Source organism: Cyrtonyx montezumae, unplaced genomic scaffold (assembly GCF_038088225.1).
Source record: "Cyrtonyx montezumae isolate F1298 unplaced genomic scaffold, pur_monq_1.0 scaffold_25, whole genome shotgun sequence".
Classification (NCBI taxonomy): domain Eukaryota; kingdom Metazoa; phylum Chordata; class Aves; order Galliformes; family Odontophoridae; genus Cyrtonyx; species Cyrtonyx montezumae.
In genome coordinates this window covers 14180480-14204597 of record NW_027071992.1, presented here as the reverse complement: position 1 = coordinate 14204597, position 24118 = coordinate 14180480, and the positions used below count along the sequence as shown (strand labels likewise).

The window sequence follows — 24118 nt, the reverse complement described above, 5'->3', positions numbered from 1 at the left end:
AGATGAGGCTGTAGGGTTGTGCTCAAGACAGAAGAGGCTGCCCATGGCAGGCACTCACACTGACTCTGCCTGTCTCAGTCATGAACGCTGCAGCTCTGAGCGACACCGCTGGTCAGGTCAGTTTGCTCTACACAGTATAAACTCACCCTTTCTAATAAGAAGGATATTAACTAAAGCTTTCAGTTAAGCAATAAAACCTTTCTAATAAGCAACACAAAATAAAAATGACATGCTTGCTCTGTTTCAGGCACTTTCAAGATCATAGTTTATTTACTGTAGGTAAAAAGCTAGTATACAGATTAAGAGATCCCTTAAATTTCAACTCTACAGTTATACACCATCTAGTATGCTTGCTCTGAATATTAACCAATAATGTTTCTAAACACCTGTAAGCCCCGCTATAAATCTGCGTTATGAGGAAAAAAATATATATAAATCAATGCTTATTTGTTCAATGCATAATATTTACACTGTGAAACCAGTGGGAGATGTAACAAGCAGTGGTAAAGACACAATAAATTTTAAAAAGCTGAAGTTTTATATATTCGTTGTTGTTGGTTTTTTTTCCCCATAATAGTGTGCTAATCAGCATAACTGTATACAAAAATTAAAATGAGTGTCCCATTACAGAAATCGTAATCATCTGAACTGCAGACATTACTTGCTAACCACTTACATGCAACACCTGCTAGGGCTGACTTCGTTTTGAAGTGTAAAATAGACTATGACATTTAGACAAACATTAACTTGCTTACAAACAAAATTAAAAACTGCACTCAAGAACTGTACTGGTCACAAGCCTCTTCCATACATGAGGGGAAAGAAAAACAAACAGCTAACAATGACAGAAAGTGGTCTCTTTCTGTACACTAATTATCAAAGGCAATGTATAGACAGAGTATCTGGATGGCAAACTCAGCAGACAGTGGAAATAAAAAGGCTTTCACATACATGCTCGTTATGAGGCCTTTCTTTCCAACAAATGGCGACAACTGACAGCAAGTAAGGGGCACCAGGTGTACAACTAAATAGGTCTTGCAAAATACTAAGATGCAGCAGTTGTTAATATACAACTTGAACTATATATACAATATAATGGAATGTATTCCATCCCTAACTGTGTTATGAAACCACCGGACCTTTCTATGCTAGCCTTGTGTCTCACCAATCGTTCTAATGAAAGTATAAGTACCGGGAGACTTATATGGAAAGTAAAACTTGTAGGGCATCTTCACAGCAACTACTGATGAAGCTGCTTAACGGAATTTCTGCTTTTAAAGTAATTCTGTTAGACATAGTTGAAAAAAAAATGTCTGTGTATAATATGCCCTAGTAGATGCTTCAATGTAGAGCTTTGGTGATTTAAAAAGGCCCTTTTTGATCTGTTATGAATTGTACTGAAGAAGTACTGATGCATGCACACATCTGTGTCAGCTGAGACTAGTGATCCAATTGCATGCACATTTCCTCGAGGTGCTTTCCATGTTAAGCCACTTCAGTAACAATAAAATGAAACCAAAGTACTTCAGATAACTCATACTTAACAGGAAATGGAATGCCAATATGGCAGTAAAACCTTTTTCTGTTGTTGTTTTAAACAGGAAGGTCTCTTGTACCAGCAAAATCCTGTATACAGATGCACAGAAAAGGAAGGAATACACCACTTATTATCCCCATTAAACAAGAGCTGATTCATCATGTGAGAAGGTACAAATTACAGAAAATATGAATAGTCAATAGAAGAGAAACAACTGGTTTACATGAAAGAGAAGAGAACACTTCAGTCTGATTGCAGTTATTTTGTGAAAGCTGCTACAACAGCCCACAGAACCTCATTTGTGTTGGCTTTCATACATTCAACCTCAGGGTCTAAATCCAGAAGCTGCCGCACTCTCTTTGTGGCTAAATCATACTGCTCATCCAAGAGGGGGGCAAAAGCGTTCTCCAGAACATCTGAAGCATGGGCTAAATAAACGAGAGCCAGCAAGCGCTTGTCCATGCGGTGGGCATCGTTCACCCATTTGTCAAGAACTGCCTCTTGAACCTTCTTGATGAGGCGCTGTTTGATGTTGTTGTTGGTCAGAGGATGCGTAGTCATGTCAAAAAGAAGGAAGTTCTGTTTCTCTGTTGTCAGTACACCTTTTTCCACTAGATTTTTAGCTAACCGTTCACGGACATTTCGTAACTGGTAGTGCAACTTTAACGGGTTCCATGTTTCACCTAAAAGAACAAACAAAAAAGCCAGTCAGGCAAAATCTAAGCTGAACTATTACAGTGACTTTTTTCCCCGTGGTGCAGAATGAGCTGTCAAATTCATAAAGTTGACTACTACAGTGTGCTCACGTCAGCATTTCTCTGGTCTCTGACCTATCCAGATACATGCATAAGGACAGAAACCATGACAAACTTGAAGGGTTTTGGGATATGTTTAAAGTTGGGATTAAATGCTAGCTAAATCATGTCTTGATCACGAATATGATAAATAAGCACTCTTGTACTACTGAACAAAAAGAGTTTTGGTAGTAATAACAGAAATGTTTATTGTTTAAAATTTAAAAAGTCCATTTAGAACAGAATACTTGTCTTGGAAGGAGCCTCCCAAGTCCGTCTAGACTAGCTGCCTGACTTCTTCAGCACTAACCAAAAGTTGAAAGCTATTTGTCCACTTCTAGCATTTATCAGTTCAGAGACTGGAAGAACTGTCACTGCCATTCTTTATGCCAAAAAGACAAGCTAATGTATAACTACCCGACATTAACTCTGGCTTATCAATTTCCTCAAGTTTATGCTCTTCCCTCCACTCCTGCCTCTCTCAAGGGTGCTTCAAAGCACATGTGTGCACTTAAGAGAAGGGAATTTTTAAAGCACAAAATATCTCAACAGCTACATATAAAGCTGAAGTTATTAAGCACTGAGAAATCCATCTCTGTTTAAAAGTTTACTTCACCTAAGATTTTTAGGTCCTGCCTACCTCTGCATTTCACCATTAAGATCTTCCCCTGATATTAAAAAGCCATTGCAATTTTACAGGAGAGGAAAGAACAGCATTGAATGAATATTTCTTATGCAGAAATATTTTTTCCATAAACAGTCTAGCAACTTCTATAGCAATCTGTTTCTATTTTTTTTTTGTTATTTTTTAGTAATAATAAATGAAAACACAAAAAAAAGTCTTTCCCACTTGATGCAAGGTGACAAACTATATGCAAGCAATAGCCAAGTCAAGTAAATAAAAGGGGTGATACCAACTGCACAGTGAAAGGTAAGTCCTGTAGGTCCCACTCCTCACTGCCACGAGATTTTCCAGCTTGACTATGAATGAAACTATCACACAATATCACCCCCCCAAAAAAGGTATACTCTCCTTTCAGCTTTTCACAGAGTGAACATTTCTTCCCGGATGCTTCTAAATCTGGTATGTGGATGAGCCTGTGATAATAAAAATCAGTACTGTGGTGACACCTTGTGACCAATCTCCACCACTACACAGTCACTTACTCCAGTACAAACAGATGCCAGTTTTATCTGCAGGGAGACTTGGCTTTTTGATCCAAACTGCTGTACTCCATATATTTCTTCTCTTTGAGGTTGTCTTACAAGTAAGCCTAGCAAATGTAGCTTCAGACATCCATACAAAGATTTCCACGATGGCTGTGAACTCATATGCACTGGATCAGAAGCAGTATTCTTGCTCTTCTGATAACGATGGCTGGAATTACTGTTTTCCCAAGATCAGGCCCCAACAAAAAGGATTTGTAAAAAATTTTCTTCAAAGGGCAGTTCTCAACTACGAGAAAGGCAAACTACCCTAATGTCACTGAAGAACTAGTAATTAAATACTCATGTGCAAGTAAAAAGGACTGATCTTAAGTCTCAGCCACAGCACTAATGATAATAATTTTCCATGAGCCAAAGTTTATCAGGCTCATGCCTCAAGGAAAATGTACAATACAGTTCATTCATTAAGTGATGTTTTTTTAACCAGTACTAACTTGATGTTGATAAGGAGAAACGTCAGTATTTGTGAAGAGGAAAAGGACTGCTTTTACAAGCTGCAGAAGTGAAGGAGAGCTGAGCAACAACAGGCTACAGTGCTGGGATGTGCTGCAGCCCTGCCCCCTACTGACAAGAACCCCTTAATTCTCTCTACCCACTGACCAATGCTCGCAGAACCAGAAGGAAGGAACAGAAAGGGCAGAGTATGTACTGTGCAGGAAAACAGAAAAGTAGTACAGGAAGAACAAAAACACAGATTCATAGAGAACTGGAAAAATTTTGCTAAGCTTTAAAGTTCATCTGTTTCTACAAGTAACAGAAAGGTTCAAATGAACCATCTCAAGTCTTATAAGCCCCTTCCTTGACAAAAGAGGTTTTATTTTTTCCTCCACTGTTCACACAATTAAATTACAGCTCTGATCTTTTGCAAGAAAGCTGCATTCTGTGCGTTTCGTAAAAACAGATGATTCGTAGAAAAAAAATTCTGGCTACAGAAAAATAAAGAAAAAAAAAGAAAATCAGTACAGGCTCATACAATATGGCATTGATAAATTTAATTTAAGCAGCCCAAATTCAGTGCATTACTACTGATATAACTCATCCATTGGAGAGTTATATGAGGAGTTTTACCTGCAATTGTAAAGGTGAAATCAAACTGATGTTAGTGTTACAGGAAGATTTATGCAAAAAGCCTTCATTTAGAAGAACTAGAAGGGTTATGCAGTATTTGAACATATTTGTTACATTACCCCAGATAATTAAAAAAAGGAATTCATCTTTATTGCTTATAACAGATGGCTGATTTTTTACCCTCATTTTTTACATCTGTACAGGTATCTTCTTAACTTCTTATCAAAAGTTGTGAGAGCTGAATCCATATGGTTATATTCCAAACTTCCACTAGCTCTCCTTTCCAGTTATGAATAAAGACAGTAAAGACAGTTATAGCTGCAGGGCACAGTCCTGACTCACTTCAGATTACCAGAAGACGCATTTTACCACAGAACTGAGATGTTCTCTGACACTTCCATCTCGATCCTTTCTGAACCATCTTAAGTTGAAAGCAACAGTTACTTACACTTGATTAAAAGCTACAATCAACAAGAGACTACTCTGGAAGGCCAACTAATTAAAATTTTTCATAATTTCTTCTCCAAAATCTCACAGTATAATCTCTAGCGATTCCAAGTAACCAGCTTTATTGAGGGGAGAAAAAAAACACAAATATATAATGTCCAAGGCTTACCACTAAGCAGTTCAATCCAATTTTGTACTGTTTCAGGAGGCTGGGTCTCCTTTATGTGTTTCAGAGCTTCATCAAGCAGGACATCCCCTGTAGGAGCATCTGACTTGCAAATCACCTAAAACAGAATAAAACACAGTGTTTTCACTTTACTCATACACCACAAACATCGAACAACAACAACAACAGCAAACTAGGAAAATCTACCTGTACTGAGAACAAAGGGAAACTAAAAAAAGTGACAAATCTTTCTGTTAAGAATATGCAAGCTTAAAATACATCCCGTTATTAAAAGACTATTCAACATTTTAATTACAAAAAAAAATCCGTGCTAAGTCAGTTATCCATTATCAAAAGTTAATTACCTACAACTACAGCTATTAAGAATGTATTAGCACTAATTTTCATATATTTAAGGAAGATAATCCACCAATATGGTCCTTTCCTTCCTCCTTGAAGGGAAGTATACTACAGATTTAAACTGTCCTCTGATGGCACTCTACTATGCTGCTTCAAACCAACTGATACAAAATATAGCAGTTAAACAATTGGGCAATATGAAACTGAGAAATCACTGAGGAAATGGAAAAGGTTTTCTTCTCCCAAAGATCAACGGATAACAAGTTGAAGACAACATCTGTAATTTTTACAGCTCTGCAGAATGCACTGATGAGAAATCTTACTTTCTATCCAGTCGTAGTTAAGCAAAATATACGCATACAAGAAGTGATATTGCATACTTCAGGAATTTATGCTTGTCACTTAATTCCAAAATGATTTAATTGAATTATTTCCCCAGAGAGCTCTAAGGAAAGAAAATCGTTCAAAGTAACATAATAGAACGTAAGAATTTGGGTAACTGCCTATTTGAAGTAAAGCAGTTACACAAACCAAGCGCAAATACCAGCCTTTCTGGTTAAAAAGACAACAGTGCAACACTAAAAAGATACAGATTTTAATAAAAAGACACTTCCCTTTCCCACAGCACTATTTCTTCAGGGAAAGATGAATTGACAGGTACAAAGTTTCTTACAAAAATGATTAAATCTGGCAATTGTTCCACAGGTTGGCCCCCTTATAAGCAGGTAAAGAAATAACAGGAAACAAAAACTCAACCACATCAAAACAATTCCACATCTAAAGGATAAGCAGGTAAGAGATCTTACTTTCAGAAACACTTCCCAACAGTCAGAAGGCACCTCTTATCAGACAGTAAAAGCTCAACGTACTCTGCTGAAATACAGCCCAAGTTTAGCTCTGTCACTCAAATAATCCACATTATAAATAACAGAGGAGTGAGAATGCATTTCCATAGTGTCCACAGATGGACAGTACAGAAAAGAGTTGCAAGAGTGACAAGGTTTTGTAATGGCAAGATTATCCTTAACCAGAGATGTGTGCAAAGATGACAACATGAAATTAGAAAGAAATGCCATGTATTTAGTAAGGATGAGAAACGGGGAGCACATATAAAAGATTCAGTGCATTACTACATAGTTCAGAATGGTCAAAAACAAATCCTCCAGCAGCAGGCTGTGAATCTGATGAATCAACAAAAAAGCCAAGTCTTTTAACAAAGTGAAAATTTCATTCTAAGCTGAACTAAAAGGGAGATTAGTAGGAGAGATTTCCAAACAGCTATCAGGTCATTGCTAGAATGTTATTTCCATTTTAGATAGTGTACATAAAGCACTCGATTTAAAATTTGAAAAAAATCAGCAAGAATTAAACAGTCAATAACAACAGGCTAAAAAGAATTAGATTTGCCTAGGTACAAAAATAAAGCATGCAAAGTATTTTTGCAAAGCGGGTATCGATCAGGATTTCAGGGTTTAATTTTAGTCCAGACAACCCCTACTTGAAACAAAACACAACACATGCATCTTTCCGATTTACAAGCTTGTAGCACAGCTTACTCAAAAACCTCATTAACCACATACCAACTTCATCATCTTCCACTTTTACACCATGTTTTTCTGAGCTGTTGGAAGTTTCTATTCCTTAAATATACCAGAACAAGTTTCAAGTGTTTTTAGATGCTACACTGTGTTCAATTAATAGCTACTTTTCACACCTTTCTTTAAAGATTAGCAAAAAAAAAACCAACCAACCAAACAAAAAAATCTTACAACGTATTTATCTTCTTGAAAAAGTTGTAATTTTGGTACAAGTTAGTTTCTTTTAAGTCTCTCATATGATTTAATTTCACAGCAACTTCAGCTCCAGCAGGTAGCTCCAGCCACCTGCCGTCAGTAACCTACTACTACCAACCACCTCACTTTAACAGATAAGATGAGAAGTTCCTGACCTACTTAATAGAAAATTAATTCCAAACACACATCCTCACCAGCACCACTACAAACACACACTAACAAAGACCTCTTAATAAGTTTAGAAAGCAGGATCTCTTGATTATATGGAATTAAGATACTTTTTATTACCACTGCAAGGAAGTTGAAGGTAGTCAGCATATAGCCATGACAACACTATGAGCCTAAACATAAAGGCACTTAGAGGAAAGCTATGAGGAACACAAAGTCTTCCATCCAATTCAATCAGGTCTCTCCGAGCTCTTGTGAAGCCACAAAATATGATGACTTTGTCTCCAAGTTTACCTCTCCACAGCTAGGCACTCAGATAACAGAGCACTGTTTCTTCTCAACTCTGCTAAACTGAATGAATAACCACTGAACAGATTCTTCTAATTATCCTTACCCTCAAAAAGAAAAAAAGTATTCTGCTTTACAATTCCACAGTATTTTTATTCTTTTATTTCCTCTCTCTCAGCACATAGAAACATGCAATAAGGGAAGAGCTCAGACATCTTTCTCCCCCACTCACAGATCCGCTTTCTTGGACAAGGATTTAGTGACTAATAATTCTTGGTTAATTCTTTCCAGAGTCACTGAAGCACAATAATAGTAGAAATTGAGTGAGTTGGGCATGTTGTGAATTGAGCCATCATAGAAGACAAAGTATCCACACTGGGGAATATTATTTCCTCTTTGTAATAGATGAACTAAGGCAAAGAAACTACAAAGTTTCTTTAGAGATTACAATCATTAGCCCTATTGCAAAATCTTCCTACATCCCAATTCTTCAGGAATTTAACACGTATTAGATTTGCCTCATACCCAGTTACTAAGAATATTTCAATTGCATAGAGTATTTAATTTGCTTTTAATTTTGCAGTTATAAAACACTGAGGTTAATCCAAAGATTTGTTGAATTTATTAAAAAAAAAAGCTGTAATTATTGTTTTTGCTTTCTGAGATGGTAAGAGGCAGCACAGAATCCCAAAAAATACCAAACCAAACCAATCAAATAAAAAAGCCTCCTTGCAAAAACAGGATTGCCCTTTTTAGCTGCAGCACCAACTGAAGTGACGTAAATTAAGTTTTTCCCTTCAGAACATGGCTGGAAAGACATATGGGTTTGAGTTAGGAAACAGACCTTTGAATTTTCAAGACAGCAATATGGTATTAAACACTGCAAGTCTTGAAATAAGATAGGAAACAATACAGGAATTATTTCTGTACTGAGAGGTGAAGCAGAGGAGAAGATACATCAGTGTATGTATCAGCAGCTAGGAATTTTACCTGCATGAAGTTCCTTAAGAAGAAATAACTGCATTTGAATTTTACATTAAATCTTTTTCAAAGAACTCCCCTGACTGCAAAACAATCTCTAGATTTTCTTTCATGGGTAGCTGTCAGTGACCCTTAACAAACAAACAAACAAAAAAATCAAGTAAAAAACCAGACAGACTAACCCCCAAAATTACATACTTATAAAAAGGAGGAAGAAATGAATTTGGTTTGTATGCTGTGGTAAAGGTATTGCACAAGTTATTTTTTTTATTTTTCTATGAAGTACAGTTAAAACTTCAGCTAAACAAACCTGACAAGGTTTGCACAGAAAGAAAATAACTGCTGAAGAACATTCCTGAATGTCTAAGGAGCCAAAAGCTTTGTGGGGGAAAAAAGATTGTGCAAACTAATCAGTGCTGCATATGCTTACATAGAGTTAAAAGAAGTAGGAGCTGTTTGCCTCAACAGAGGTTCAATTCTTCAGAAGAGAAGGAAGCTGGGAGATGTTTGGGCAATTTGGAAGCTCTCCTTTAAAAAAAAGAATCAGCAAAGCATAATATTGATAGAGAAATAGCCCACAAAAGATCATTTATTTGTGGTGAATAGAAATATGTGATTGTGCATTCAATAAAGTTACTTTATAAATATCCACTAAGCTAATGAAGTAACAATTCTTCAGAGTGCGACTTCACACATTTTGTAAAGGAAAAACCCAGCAGCAAAAGCAGTAAGTTAAAGCTTCTAGTCTCCAGCTTAATTCAGTAAGGAACCTTAAGAACTTGCCCACATTAAACATGAGTGTCTACAACCATTTTTGCTAGATAGATTTGTGTGTTCTCAGGGGGCCAAAGCACAGGGATGTCTCCTTGCATTACAACATAGGAACAGCAGCACTGTGCACACCACAGTGAAACCTGAGGCTTGCAGGATGTATCCAGCACACTGTCAAGTTAGCTGTCCTTATCACAGAACCACAGAATTTTAGTGGTTATCAACCCCAGCCCACATCTTGCCCATGCTGGAAGAGCCAGTTCCTTCAGAAGATTACAGTTGGTGCTTGGTGGCTCCTAGTAGCAACTGCTGCCACAGCACCCTGGCCACCATCACTGCCAACTGACTGTGAAATGCTTCCAAGTGCAGCAGGAACACATCAACGAGAACAGACAGGAACTGTGAATAAGTACAGAATATTTTACAAGGCGCTTCAGCCCACTTTAAACTCTGTGCATGCCACTTAAGTCACTACTCGATCTATAACCCCATATTAAAACAAAATGTATTTTGTTACAACTGATCGTACAACTGCTTGCATAGCCACCTGAAACACAGCACAGAAGCAGCAGTGACCACTTAACTCCACTTACTTTCCTTGTCAACAGACTTTTGCGTCTCATTCCACAAGCCTCTAGCTGAAGACGCCCACGCAATGCCAGTTCAATTAACATGCAGCCACGCAATCCTGATGAGATGCAATCATTCCAGAACGATGTGTAACCCTGTGAAGAATGACAGACAGTCAGATACTTCCGCTTCCACCTGAAAACAAATAGAAAAAGAGGCGTGCTGTGTTCAGTAAACAGTTATCTTGCCTTTGTACACTTTCAAAGTAGCACTGACAGAAAACCATCATTTCTACACTGTACATGTGAAGGAGAAATAGATGAATCATTTCTTTTGAGGTTTTGGCTGTTCTTTGAGGAACTAGGAAACTTGAGGAAAGCAACAGAAAACAAAACAGCAAGATAAGAGCTTACATACTGTCAAAATAATCTTTGTAACATTTTTAAGACATCAAGCACTTGGTGTTACTAGTAACTCACAGGCTCATCAGTTTCAGGACAAACATGAAAGTGCCATAAACAATATGGCACTGAAATAACGGTAAATGATAACCTGAAAAATCAATATTAAGATAGAAAACATCTCCTAAATGAAAAGATCAAACCAATACTGCAATCAGCACAAACTGAAGACCAGATTTCCCAGGCTGAACATAGTACAACCCCAAGCAATGCTACAGGCCTGGGGCAGAGTGGCTGGAAGACTGTACAAAAGGGAAAGGACCTGGGGATGCTCTGTTGAACATGAGCCAGCAGTGTGCCCAGGTGGGTCAAAAAAGCCAGTGGCATCCTGCCTTCTATCAGAAATAGTGTGGCCAGCAGGAGCAAGAGGTGTTCATCCTCCTGTACTCAGCAGTGGTGACACTGCAGCTCAGCTATTCTGTTCAGTTCTGGGCCCCTCACTACAAGAAAGACATTGAGGACCTGAAGAGTAACCAGAGAGGGGCAAGGAAGCTGAGGAGCACAGGCCTGATGAGGAGCAACAGAGCGAGCCGGGATTGTTCAGTCTGGACAAGAGAAGGTTCAGGGGAGACCTTATCACTCTCTTCAATTCTCTGAAAGGAGGCTGTAGTGAGGTAGGGGTCGGCCTCTTCTCCCATCTAACAGTGATAGGACTAGAGGGAATGGTCTCAAGTTGCACCAGGGAAGGTTCAGGTTGCACGTTAGGAAGAATTTCTGTGAATAAGTGGAAGCACTGGCACAGGCTGCCCATGGATGTGGTGGAGTTACCATCTCTGGAGGTGATCAAGAAACATGCAGATGTAGTACTGAGGGATGTGGACTATTGGAAAATACAAAATACTGGTGGTAGGTGGACAGCCTAGATGATCTTGGAGGTCTTTTCTGACCTTGGTACTACCTTTTGAAAGTAAACAAAAACAACAGAAAGTTTTAAAAAAATACACAGAACAGTTACTGTTGTGTTTTGTAATGTTAAGACAAAACAAAATCACTTTGATAAATAACAAAATCATTTTGATAAACAATTGCAGAAACATTGGTATGATCCAGAAAGAACTTACAAAAATCCTGTAGCAATGCATCCTGCCTGTGGATGCCACTTTGGAGTACAGGAAACAACAGAAAAAAAAAAAACCCTATAAAATTTAACCTAAACAGTAACTAAGGCTAGCTCAAATCATGAGTGACACTATTTGCCCTACACTATTTGCAAATGAAGGCTGGTAGTGTACAGGCACCAGACAGACATACCAGAAGTACACTACAGCGTACACAAATCAGCCCCCAAATAACACGTTCCAATAAATACAGATTTCTAGGAACATGTTTCCATTTAGCATTTAGATGCTTTCAAGAGCTGTAGTTATATAAATGAACAGTAGTCGTTGTAAAAATTCTACAGAAACCAAATTTCTAGGAAGTTGTTAATGAAATGTCAGATGTTTACTTAAAAGGTTGTAAGTATAAGGTTGCAAAGGCATTTGGGAAGTTATCTAGACAGCCTTTTTACTCAAAGCTGATCTTTGTGAGAATCAGCTACTACCAGATGTCAGCCATTCCATAAATTTTTTGGCTGGCATCAGACCATTTCTGTCCCAAAAGAAAAACAAATGTGTACGATAAGGTGCAGTACTTGAAGACAAAAAAAAAAAAAAAAGACTCCTACATCCTATTTCATATCAACCATGTCCTTTAAGTAAAAAATAATTTCTGAAATCAGACAAGATACATGCAAACTAAAAATGTAGTGGACATACAACTGTGACTTGTGACTTGATTAAATGAAAACTTCTTTCTGCTCACAAAGTGTTATACTATTAAGTGAACAGTGTGAATTCTAGAAATAATTCCCTTGTTTTTTGTAAGGAAAGGCAAATTTATTTTTCAAGTATTTGTCAAGGAAGTGACAGCAATTACACGTACTAAATCCTTTGTTCCAGCAATCATTCAACATGTATGACCACATCTCAGTCCTCGAGATCAACTGCTTTGAAATCGGCACAGCCAGAGCTGCAGTGGCTGATTTGAGGTACGGGGGGGTGGGGGGGGGGGTTCGGGAGGTTCCTGTCTCACGGGAGCCGAGTGAGTGGCCAGTCCCCAACAGCTGTTCTCACGACCGACTTAGGCGTTGCCAGGGTAACGGCGCCCTCGCCCACACCCCTCAGCTCTGAAAAGGGCTCAGGGAGGGCAGGAAAGTGTCACTGCCCACCAGGCACAAGGAGGAGCGATCTACGTGTGAGTACTGCCCCCTTACTGTGCTGCTATCGGTGTGGGAGCTCGTGTGGCAGGGTGCAGGGTTACTGTCACTTCTCTCTTGCAAATCCATCCTATTAATTGCTGGTCTTTGTGTCTTTGTTTGTTTGTTGCGTTTTTTTTTAATTATTATTTTTAATTTATTATTACTTTTTAATTATTATTATCATTCATATCTATACACATCATTATTTTAAACCATCTTTATTTATTTTCAATTTTTATTTATTTATGTTCTTTCATTTTTTGTGCCATGGTCCCTACTAGACAGAGGGCTTGCCTTAAAAAGGCTGTGACGACCCAGACAGAAGGTCTGCCTAGAAGCGTGGCTACACAGGTCTCTGGTTGGAAGGAGTGCCAGAGCCTGCTGCCGCTGGTAGTGGGTGGCTCCCTTCTCAAGGGAACTGAGGGCCCCATTTGCAGGCAGAACCCAAACCGCAGGGAAGTGTGCTGTCTCCCTGGGGCCCGGATCAGGGACATTGCTAGAAGACTCCCGGATTTGATACGCCCCACCGACTACTACCCATTACTCGTAGTTCAGGCAGACTGCAATGAAATATCTCAGAGAAGTCTGCGAACTATGAAAAGAGATTTCAGGGGATTAGGGCGATTAGTTCAAGGGGTGGGAGCACAAGTGGTGTTTGCTTCCATACCTTCTGGGGCGGTGAAGGACACAGAATGGGCTAGGAAAACACGGGTGATGAATAATTGGCTGAGAGGTTGGTGTAGAGATAGACACTTTGGGTTTTTTGACCATGGGGCAGTTTACTCGGCTCCTGGCCTGTTATCTGTTGATGGGATGCACCTGTCTCAAAGGGCGAAACAAATCCTAGCACAGGAGCTAGCTGGACTCATTGAGAGAGCTCTAAACTAGCTGTGACGGGGGAAGGGGATAAAACAGGGCTCACCAGTAAAGAGCCTAAGGAGGCTGTGCTGGAGAAAGGGGTGAGGCAGATGTCTCAGCTGAAGTGCATCTACACCAATGCACACAGCATGGGCAATAAACAAGAGGAGCTTGAAGCCATTGTGAGGCAGGCTAACTATGACCTTGTGGCTATTACAGAAACATGGTGGGACCTCTCCCATGACTGGAATACTGGGATTGATGGCTACAAGCTCTTCAGAAGGGATAGACAGGGAAGAAAGGGTGGTGGCATAGCTCTCTATATCAAAGAGTGTTTTGATGTTGAAGAGCTTGAGGTTGGAAATGATAGAGTCCCTATGGATAAGGATCAGGGGAATAGTCTTTAGGAGTGACATTGTGGTGGGGGTCTGTTATAGACCACCTAGTCAGGATGAAGAGATAGATGAGGTGTTCTATAAACAACTCGTAGATGTTGCACGATGGCCAGCACTCGTTCTCCTGGGGGACTTCAACTTCCCTGACATATGCTGGAAACATAATACTGCGCAGAGGAAGCAGTCCTTGAGATTTCTAGAATGTGTGGATGATTGCTTCCTGACACAGCTGGTGCAAGAGCCTACCAAGGGAGATGCCTTGCTAGGCCTACTTTTCACTAACAGAGAAGGACTAGTAGGAGATGTGAAGGTTGGAGATTGTCTTGGCCAGAGTGACCATGAAATGGTGGAGTTTGCTATTCTGGGTGACGTCAAGAGGGTGACTAGCAAAACTGCTACCTTGGACTTCTGGAGGGCAGACTTTGACCTGTTCAGGACGCTTGTTGCAAGGGTCCCTTGGGACTCGCTCCTGAGGGGTAAAGGGGCCCAGGAAGCCTGGATGCTCCTCAAGATGGAAACCTTAAAGGCACAGGAGCAGGCTGTCCCGGAGTCCCGTAAGTCGAGCCGGAGGAGAAAAAGACCAGTGTGGATGAACTGGGCACTTTTGTTGAGACTCCGAGAGAAAAAGAGAGTCTATGTCCTCTGGAAGATGGGACAGGCTACTTGGGGTGACTACAGAGAACTGGACAAGATTTGCAGGCAGAAAGTTAGAAATGCTAACGCCCAGCTCGAACTTAGACTGACTACTGCTGTAAAGGAGAACAGGAAACCCTTTTACAAATATATTAACAGCAAGAGAAGAACTAAGGAGAATTTTTCTCCTTTACTTGATGAGGCAGGAAATGTAACCATAGATGATAAGGAAAAGGCTGAGGTTCTCAACGCCTTCTTCACATCTGTCTTTAATAGACAGAGCAGTTGTCCACAGGGTACTTGCCCTGACCTGGAAGTCCGGGATGGAGCACATAATACACCCCCTGTGATCCAAGCAGAGATGGTCAGAGACCTGATCCTCAATCTGAACTGCCACAAGTCCATGGGACCAGATGGGATTCACCCAAGGGTGCTGAGGGAGCTGGCAGAGGTGATTGCTGAGCCACTTTCTGCCATCTATCAGCATTCCTGGTTATCTGGAGAGGTCCCACAAGATTGGAGGCTTGCCGATGTGACTGCCATCTACAAGAAAGGCTGTAAGGAAGACCCGGGGAACTACAGGCCTGTCAGCCTGACCTCGGTGCAGATGATCTTGAGGGAGATCACACGACACGTGCATGACAATAAAGGGATCAGACCCAGCCAGCACAGGTTCACAAAGGGCAGGTCGTGCTTGTCCAACCTCATCTCCTTCTATGACTGGGTGACCAGACAGGTAGATGAGGGAAAGGCTGTTGATGTAGTCTACCTGGACTTCAGCAAGGCCTTCAACATGGTCTCTCACAGTATTCTCCTAAGGAAACTGGCAGCCCGTGGTGTGGACAGGTTCACTCTTCTCTGGGTGGAGAACTGGCTGGAGGGCCGTGCCCAGAGGGTAGTGGTTAATGGAGTTAAGTCCAGCTGGCGTCCTGTTACGAGTGGTGTCCCCGAAGGGTCAGTTTTGGGGCCCATCTTGTTTAACATATTTATTGATGACCTAGACGAGGGGATTGAGTGTACCCTCAGTAAGTTTGCAGATGACACCAAGTTGGGAGGATGTGTCAAACTGCCTGAGGGTAGGGAGGCCCTTCAGAGGAATTTGGATAGGCTGAACAGCTGGGCTGAGCTCAATGGGATGAGGTTCAATAAGACCAAGTGCCGGGTCCTGCACTTTGCCCACAATAACCCCATGCAATGCTATAGGCTTGGAGCAGAATGGCTGAAGAATGTAGAGAGGAAAAGGACCTGGGGGTGTTGGTTGATGCTCGGCTCAACATGAGCCGGCAGTGTGCCCAGGTGGCCAAGAAGGCCAACGGCATCCTGGCCTGTATTAGAAATAGTGTAGCCAGCAGGAGCAGGGAGGTGATCATCCCCCTGTACTCAGCTCTGGTGCGGCCGCACCTCGAGTACTGTGTTCAGTTTTGGGCCCCTCACTACAAGAAGGACATTGAGGCCCTGGAGCGTGTTCAGAGAAGGGCAACAAACCTGGTGAGGGGTCTGGAGCACAAGTCTTATGAGGAGCGGCTGAGGGAGCTGGGATTGTTGCATCTGGAGAAGAGGAGGCTCAGAGGAGACCTTATTGCGCTCTACCACTTCCTGAAGGGAGGTTGTGGTGAGGAGGGGGTGGGCCTCTTCTCCCTGATAAATAATGACAGGACGAGAGGGAATGGCCACAAGATGCGCCGGGGAAGATTTAGATTAGATTTGAGGAAACATTTTTTCTCTGCAAGAGTGGTCAGGCACTGGAATGGCCTGCCTAGGGAGGTGGTTGAGGCACCATCCCTAGCGCTGTTCAAGAAGCGTTTAGATGAGGTGCTAAGGGATTTGATTCAGTAGTTCAGTGGGTAGGGATGCTGATAGGAGGATGGTTGGACTAGATCTTGTAGGTCCTTTCCAACCTAATGTACCTATGAACCACAGGGTTGTAAATACATAAATAATTCTAGGATAATTCAGGTCAGAAGGGACCTCATGAAATTTCTGTTCCAACTTCCAGCTCAAAGTAGGTTCAGCTATGAAGTCAATCCAAATTGTGCATGGCTTTATCCAAGCAGGTCTTGTAAATCAGCAAGGACGAAGACTACAACCACCTGATGATTTAATGAAGCAACCTTGAAAGACGGTTCAAAGGGATTATGATCTTCAAAAAAGGGACTGCTTGGTCTTGTGAATTCAGTGACACTAAAGTCATGAGAAGGTACACTGCCTCAACACTTTTTTCAGGCTCAAAGTTTGCAGGGATCCACAAGAAAAGGACCATCTCATTTGACAGATTATATTAGTACTGTAAGGAATGAGGTATTTTTTAACAGCCAGCAACACCCTAAACATTTTACAATCTATTAATTTGGTCTTTGTAGGTAGTTCAAGCACATGGATTGACTGATCATGTTCAGTACTTATGGCAAAGATGTCAGTCAATTGAAGGAGCCTTCAGAGAAGACAAGGTTAGCACACAACAATCTAACTAAATCATCCCTGAAATTAACTCAAGCTTTCTAGTGTATGTGAAACAAAATTGAAGCAGACATTTATCTTCCACTCTGCAAAGAGATCCTTAACACCTACTGCAAACGATGTATGTAGACAAAGAAACAGAAAAGCAGTAATTCTCAGCACTATAGTACTACCTATTAAAGAGGTCATAGATGAACAGTGAAGAAAGGAGGAATGAAAAGGAAGGAGAGTGAACACAGAGAGGAAGAAGCGCTTTGTAGAACAGTGTGCTATCTGCACAGGAAGCAGTTAAACTACCTTTTTGTAACCCTTCGAAAGCCAATTCCTTGTCTACATAAGAATTTGATTGTTTTTATAGGAAGGTTAAGTTACTAGAAGAAAACTTCTAAATGAATTCTCTAAGAAGTACACAATCTGGAAAATTACCACAGAAGTACAGAGCATACACTGGAAGAGGAGTCTTTCTGTGAGTATCAGTCCCTGAACATTGCCTGGCCACTGCTGGTTAAAGAGTACTGAAGACAATAAGGATTCAGGTTGACACTTTAACACTGTTTTTATGTTATGTTCCAAACAGCTAGCAGTCTCAAAATACTTAACTAAAGAACACTATTGTCAGGTACAAGTCATTTCATTACTTAATATTCCTAAACAGCACCAATATTCCCTTGCCTTTGCTAATTTTATCAACATCCTAAATGAGTGAAACACTTATTTAATTGAAGTTGGTAAGCAATAGTGGTGAGGGAAGACATAGAAGGTAGTGAATTGTTTTTATCTGACAGCTATCACATTCGAATAGCACAAAGCTATGAATAGCTCACAAGACGGTTTTAAATCTACATTGGTTCAATGATCCTAAGAATATTTACAACTGTCATGTTTATTTATAGAAGCATAGCAGAAAACTGGTTTTCTTTTGAGCTGACCTAGAAATTCCAATATAAAAAATAGTTTTGCTAGACAAGCATAAAAAGGAAAAGTTTATAATGGAAATCTGCAACTGTGTTAACTCTGAAAGCTCAAACTTTCTAATAAAGTATGGCAAAGAACAGAATACTCACATCTTCTATTTAAAAAACATGTTATCCAAAATCCACAGTCGTTAAACCATTTCTCTCCCATCACATGTTGAAGTACCTATTCACTTTGTTCTCTCACCCACCTCTCAGAGGTCTTCTGCTCAGTCAGCCATTAATCACTATCGCTTCTACTTACTGAAGATCATCCATATTCTCACCACGGCTCTAAGACCAGGGTGCTACCCGCCTTACTGCTTTATCTTCCACCTCCTGTCTTTACTTTGCCTTTTCAGCTACATGTCTCCACCATCCACCCAAGACACTTTCTCCTAGAGCAGCTCGTTTCCCTGCTACACATTCCTGAGGCAGTGAAGATATTAAATTTACACAGAGACTGAGTTACTATGATCCTCACAGATTTCACAATATCTGTTCAGGCATACACGGCAGACAAGATAGCAGACAACATATTTACATAGTTTATGGTGAGCAGCCATCTTATTCTTGTCTCCACTCTTAAGAAGGGAAAAAGTGACATGACTGTATCAGCACACTCTCAAGCAAGCCTTCCCAATACACAGGGCTCAGCAATGCTGAACTAAGCAAAACTCCTGCAGCTTCTTCCTACTTGTAGTAGTAATCCAAAAGCTGGGGTCTGTATACAAAAAAGCATAAACATATACACAAAGCCATGTCCTACAAATGCAAATCCTACAAATGTCCTACAGAGTGTAACAGGAGACCAGGTTGATGCACATACCTCACAGGGAAGGAAGCGACCCCGACTGGAAAGGTCCCACCAGTGTCCTTTGAAACCTTCACTTGTTTCCTCATGTCTTCACCCTGCTTACCTTCAAGACTCTCAAGTTTCACAAAGCTATACTTAAAATGAAATAGGACCCCAGGACTTGTGAAGGAAGATCTGAAGGTTGCTAGAAATTATGAGAAATCTTACACAAACAAATGAACATCTTTCAGGAGCTCCAACATCACCCTGGTTATAAAAAGCCTTGTGGCATCTGTTGATGCTGTAAAAAAAGCCATGAACAAGAAAAGCAAACTGTAGAGAGAATGAATACACTGACAAGACCATAGGATTCTAAGTATAGAATTTGTTCAAATATTCTGTTGAATCAGTCAGTATGACTACAGAAAGAAAGCTATTGCAGAAGTATTAGAATACATTCCTATGGAAATCACTGATTTCTAGTTTTCAAAGACATTAAATACCAATCTCCGTACATTTTAAATGCATAAATATATTCAAATTATGGAATTTGAGATATTAAAAAAACAGCACTTCAATCAACTGATAAAACTTTCTCCGTCTCAGATCCCCAAAGCTCCTGCAGTAATTATTATTATAACTGACTAAGTACATAATTAGAATGAGGAGTCTAACACAACCAGAACAACTGACAGTATATAGCAGAGATTAACGTCAAATACTTTAGTGACACACACAATTGATGTTACTTTAAAAATCTGAACATAAATTCAACAATATTTCACTTCAGTATTAAGCAGTCAATGTTCATGGAGCAGCCATTCATCCATCATTACTTCATTGAGTTCCAAGAAATTGTAAAGCCTGTTCTATTAAAAAAAGAATTTCAGTATTTTCTCTGTCTCAAGCACTAACTAAAGCCAGCTAATAACAAAGCAAAAAAAAAAAAAGATATTGTTTAACATTTAAAGACATTACTTCAAGATATTGCCTGAGAAAGTTTAACAGATTACAGAGAGAAAGTTTAAAAATACTTCCATTTTAAAATGAGGACAAAACACTTGTGTTGGACTATGTAACATTCTGCTTCAGAACACTCTGTTTTACCCATAAGAGTTACTAAAAAACTCTTCCCATTATAGAAGACATTCTCTTTCCAGTTCTTCAATTATCTCATAATAGGAAACCAGCAGTTCTATTACACTCTTCACAGATCAGAAAATGGTGAAGAACAAAACATCACAGATTCAAAAGAAAATAGGATAAGAGGTTGCAGAGCTCCAAGCCTGAGACCTCCAAGACACATATGTGGTAACACAAAACACACTTAACCTGGTTTTGGCTGTCTTTTTACAGAACTTTCCTCAGCACACGATAGACTGCAGCTTTCAGTGCAGTTCCTCATCTACTGCAGCAAGTCTCAAGCTATTACAGACTACGTTACAGACCATAGAGCCATAGCAAATGAATGAGAGCTTTCTAAGTCTTCTAATTAAAAGACATCATAAAGCTACGTAGTAGTCCATGAAAGTTATTGAGGGTTACAATGACCCACTTGCCAAAAAAATGAAATTCATTTATTTAGAGAACAGGCCCTTTAGGCTCATATTAAACTCTGCAGACTCAATAACTTTCAGTATTAAAGGTCAGCGCTAGGCTAAAGACTCAGCTCTCACTCAGGCTCAATTTGCATTTAAGAACCACAACAGCAGAGCTTCTCTGGGGTAACACACAGTAACACTGCCCAGTCTAATTTTCTCTCCTTAAAAGCCTTTTCATTTTATTTTTGAAGTCCAGAGTACTCCTTAAACTCTCACCTAACACCCTCTGCTTAAAAAAAGAACAAAAGATCTACTGCAACAAAACTGAAATGAAACAATCATCGGGGAAGCATTATAAACAAGAAACATCAGTGGAGCTACCTAAAATCATACATTCCTGTACTCAGGAAATTCTGAATTCTTTTACAAAACACACAAACAAAAGAAGACTTCAGAAGTTTAGTAAGGAATGCCACTTCTGAAACTTCATGTGGAGACATCAGAAATATGACACTGTAACCCTTTTCATCCATAACAGTCCCACCAGAAAAGGAACTGGCCAAGCTGGTGAGTAACAGAAAGTCAGGATAAATAACAATTACAGCTCCTGAGAGGCTTCAAAATCCTAGTTACAAAACAGTAAACTGGATTATCCAACACGAAGACATGAAAGACAAAGAAAATCAGCATTTCTTAAAGAGGTGGCATAATCAAAGAATTAGTGTGGAGTTCACCCTTACTTTTATTACTTCTGCATTCAAATAGTGTGTCAACTGTAGCCATATAAAGACTCTAAAACCTAAAACTCCTGTTATATTTATATATGAACAGATATCTAGTTTTCACAAGCAGTATTTTCTTCATTGCCTTCTATTCTTCCTGACATGTGCCAGACTACTTTTATGGTATGTTCTCAGAAATCAGAGATGACAAACATACAGGAAAACATTCTGGGCCTGATGGCACTGTGGGGCATGACTGAGATCAATTGTACCAGGTTTCATTAATAAATTTCACTAACTTACACACACCAGCATAATAAAGGCACAATGCTGGAAACATCACGATCTGCTCATGAACCATAGTTCTGGAAACACAAGAAATACAAGGTGGCTCACTTCTCCTTCAAACATGTAAGGTAAAGGAAGAACAGTTGCCAAGAGATGTATACCTTGAGATGGATCAGATAAATCCAATGTGGGACCGGGAAGATCTCCATCAGTTTGGGTTATCTGTACACTTAGGCAAAGCAATATGATATAAACTACACGTTGCACTGCACAATTATGAGAGTCTACTGCTGGCATTTACACAGCATGATGCACGATGAAGCAACAATCCTCAAATGATCACTTTGAGTAGCCAAACCAGTAATGAGAGAAAGACTCAATTTTTTTCTGTACTTAGCTTCTACTTAACACAGCAGCAAGCAACACCAGGAAGAAAAATAAAAATAAAAGCAGGAAGAGAGGACAAAACAATATCCCAGTGCGTAACTACTTTGCCAGCATAAGAATCTCTTTCAAACCACTACTTTCCATACTTTCAATTAGCCTTCCCTCAGGAGTCTCACTTCAGCTTCAGTGACTTTTAAAATCAAAGCATTTCAGCTCAACCTTGCACAAAATCCATTGAACTTGAGAAGGTAAGTCCTCCCCTATGACTTCATTTTAGCCATCTGAGGGCCACACCAAAAAAGGCAGTCCAACAAAACCTGAGCTGCTGCTGAGAAACAGTATCTGTGTTTGCACTTCATGACAACTGCCATTCTCTCCATTGAGCCCACAGCAGAACTTGTATAGGGAGCTATGTGAGAAAATAGCCTCTCTGAAAGCTAACGGCAGTTCTTCCATCTGATTCACTGAGCAGGTGAATGAATTTCAGTGGGAGCCCAAAAAGGGAACAAGATGGTTGGGACAGACAGCAAAAGGCACGAGTACCCTCTTCAGTGACAACTGCACACTTCAGATCGCACGCTGACTTCAAAAACACAGCCTAAATAATAACGCTAGAACTACAGTTAGTCTTTGGGATGAAGAGCTCAATAAAAAAAAATTAAATTAAAAATTCACCTTTGGTGACCTATACATTAATGAGCACAATCTGCTCAGAAGGCATAAAAGACATAGTGCTTGAGGCATCACACGTTCAGCACTTAACATGAGCTCCCTGCTTTAGATGACCCTGATCATCATAGATTTGAAGTTATATTATTTAAATCTGACAGGACAGCAACAGCATCCTTTTAATGATTCTCTGAAGCATTACCAAGTTCTTTCAGAGGTGTCTGCTATCCTATTATTCGCTAACACAAAGCACAGACAAAACATAATAATCCAAAATCATTATCTGTCACCCATTTGAAACCTACTGCAAAAGGCAGGGAGTGACGATTCCTCTTGAAATGAAGGCTGATGTGAGGGATATTCCATAATGGAGTTGACCACGATTGAAAGAATTTTCCATTTTTCAGTAAAGGAGTTCCTGACTGAAGCATCTTATTTTTGGATCTACAGAAAGAGAACTGGGGAGGATGGAGCATAAGAGGTAACTGCATACACTGTCCAAGTGCACTGCAAGGGGTTAAAACTGCATTTTCTGCTACTGTTTCCACATCAAGGCTGGTTGCTGTCTTTCCCTTGCACCCTCTGCAGACAAATTCTAAGTAGCTACAACAGATTTTGTTTTCAGTTTCACAGCTATGGTGTTTAATGGGGAACACTTGTTTTGTTTTTTAATCTTTGATTAAAATCACAATACTTTAAGATTTAAGGGTACTAGCAGATTAAGGAGCATGGGGCTATCATACAATGAGGAGTTTCTCACAAAGAGGAGAACCACCTTTATACTGTCCATTTTAATGTAGTTTATCTGCAACTATTACTAATATTTTGAATTTTTAAAAGCAGAATCACCTCAGAAACTGCAGCATTTCCTTAAAGCTGATCTCATATTCAAAGAAGTAAAATACAAACTACAAGCAGTATGTATACAAAAAGGATAACGCAACTATCTGGTTTATTATAAATTGTGTTTGTAACACAAAATTTCACTCTTCATGTTGACCTAAAATGTTATGAATTCCTAATGCATCTACCAACAGCATTCTTCTACAGACACACTACAATCTCCTTGGGTATTTGCATCATGTCTCGCAACTAAACAGAGATTCCAGCAGAGAAGGGCAGAAGAGGATCAAGAACAGAATGGGAACCTCAAATTCAGGAACTTTACATAATGCTTCTGAAAGTAAAATTACTGCTTAAGAAATATTGTCTGGTATTGTTGCAGGTAAGTGAATCTATACTCTGTGACTGTGCAACTTCAAAAAAAAAACTCACGCAGATCGAAGTCAATAATTGAGCTGCTGCAATACAGAGTCCTTAGACAGGAAAACTCCTTGAAAATTGGCAATTCATTTTGGAATACTATCATTCTACAAAGGAGAACAAATACAATTTCTAACTCTTGGGTACAAGTCAAGAAGATTGATGCAATGTATGCTTAATTACAACACTGAGCATACTCGTAGAAGTAAAAAAAAAAAACGAAATACATATGTTTACTCTTGCAGAGGATTGCCACAAGAAGTTTTTCAACCTAAAAATATGTGAA

General features: G+C 39.7%; 1 protein-coding gene across 1 annotated transcript in view; it reads right to left on the bottom strand.

The window, feature by feature from the left end:
- Window positions 1-241: 241 nt before the first annotated feature.
- Window positions 242-24118, bottom strand: part of GOLPH3 (golgi phosphoprotein 3) — a 34168-nt gene continuing 10291 nt past the window's right edge. The window contains exons 2-4 of the mRNA XM_065740011.1: window positions 10194-10325; window positions 5243-5357; window positions 242-2220 (exon numbers count right to left, since the gene is read on the bottom strand). Of these exons, the coding sequence (XP_065596083.1) occupies window positions 1796-2220; window positions 5243-5357; window positions 10194-10325 (672 nt within the window). The 3' untranslated portion in view covers window positions 242-1795. The remainder of the gene's footprint in view (window positions 2221-5242; window positions 5358-10193; window positions 10326-24118) is intronic.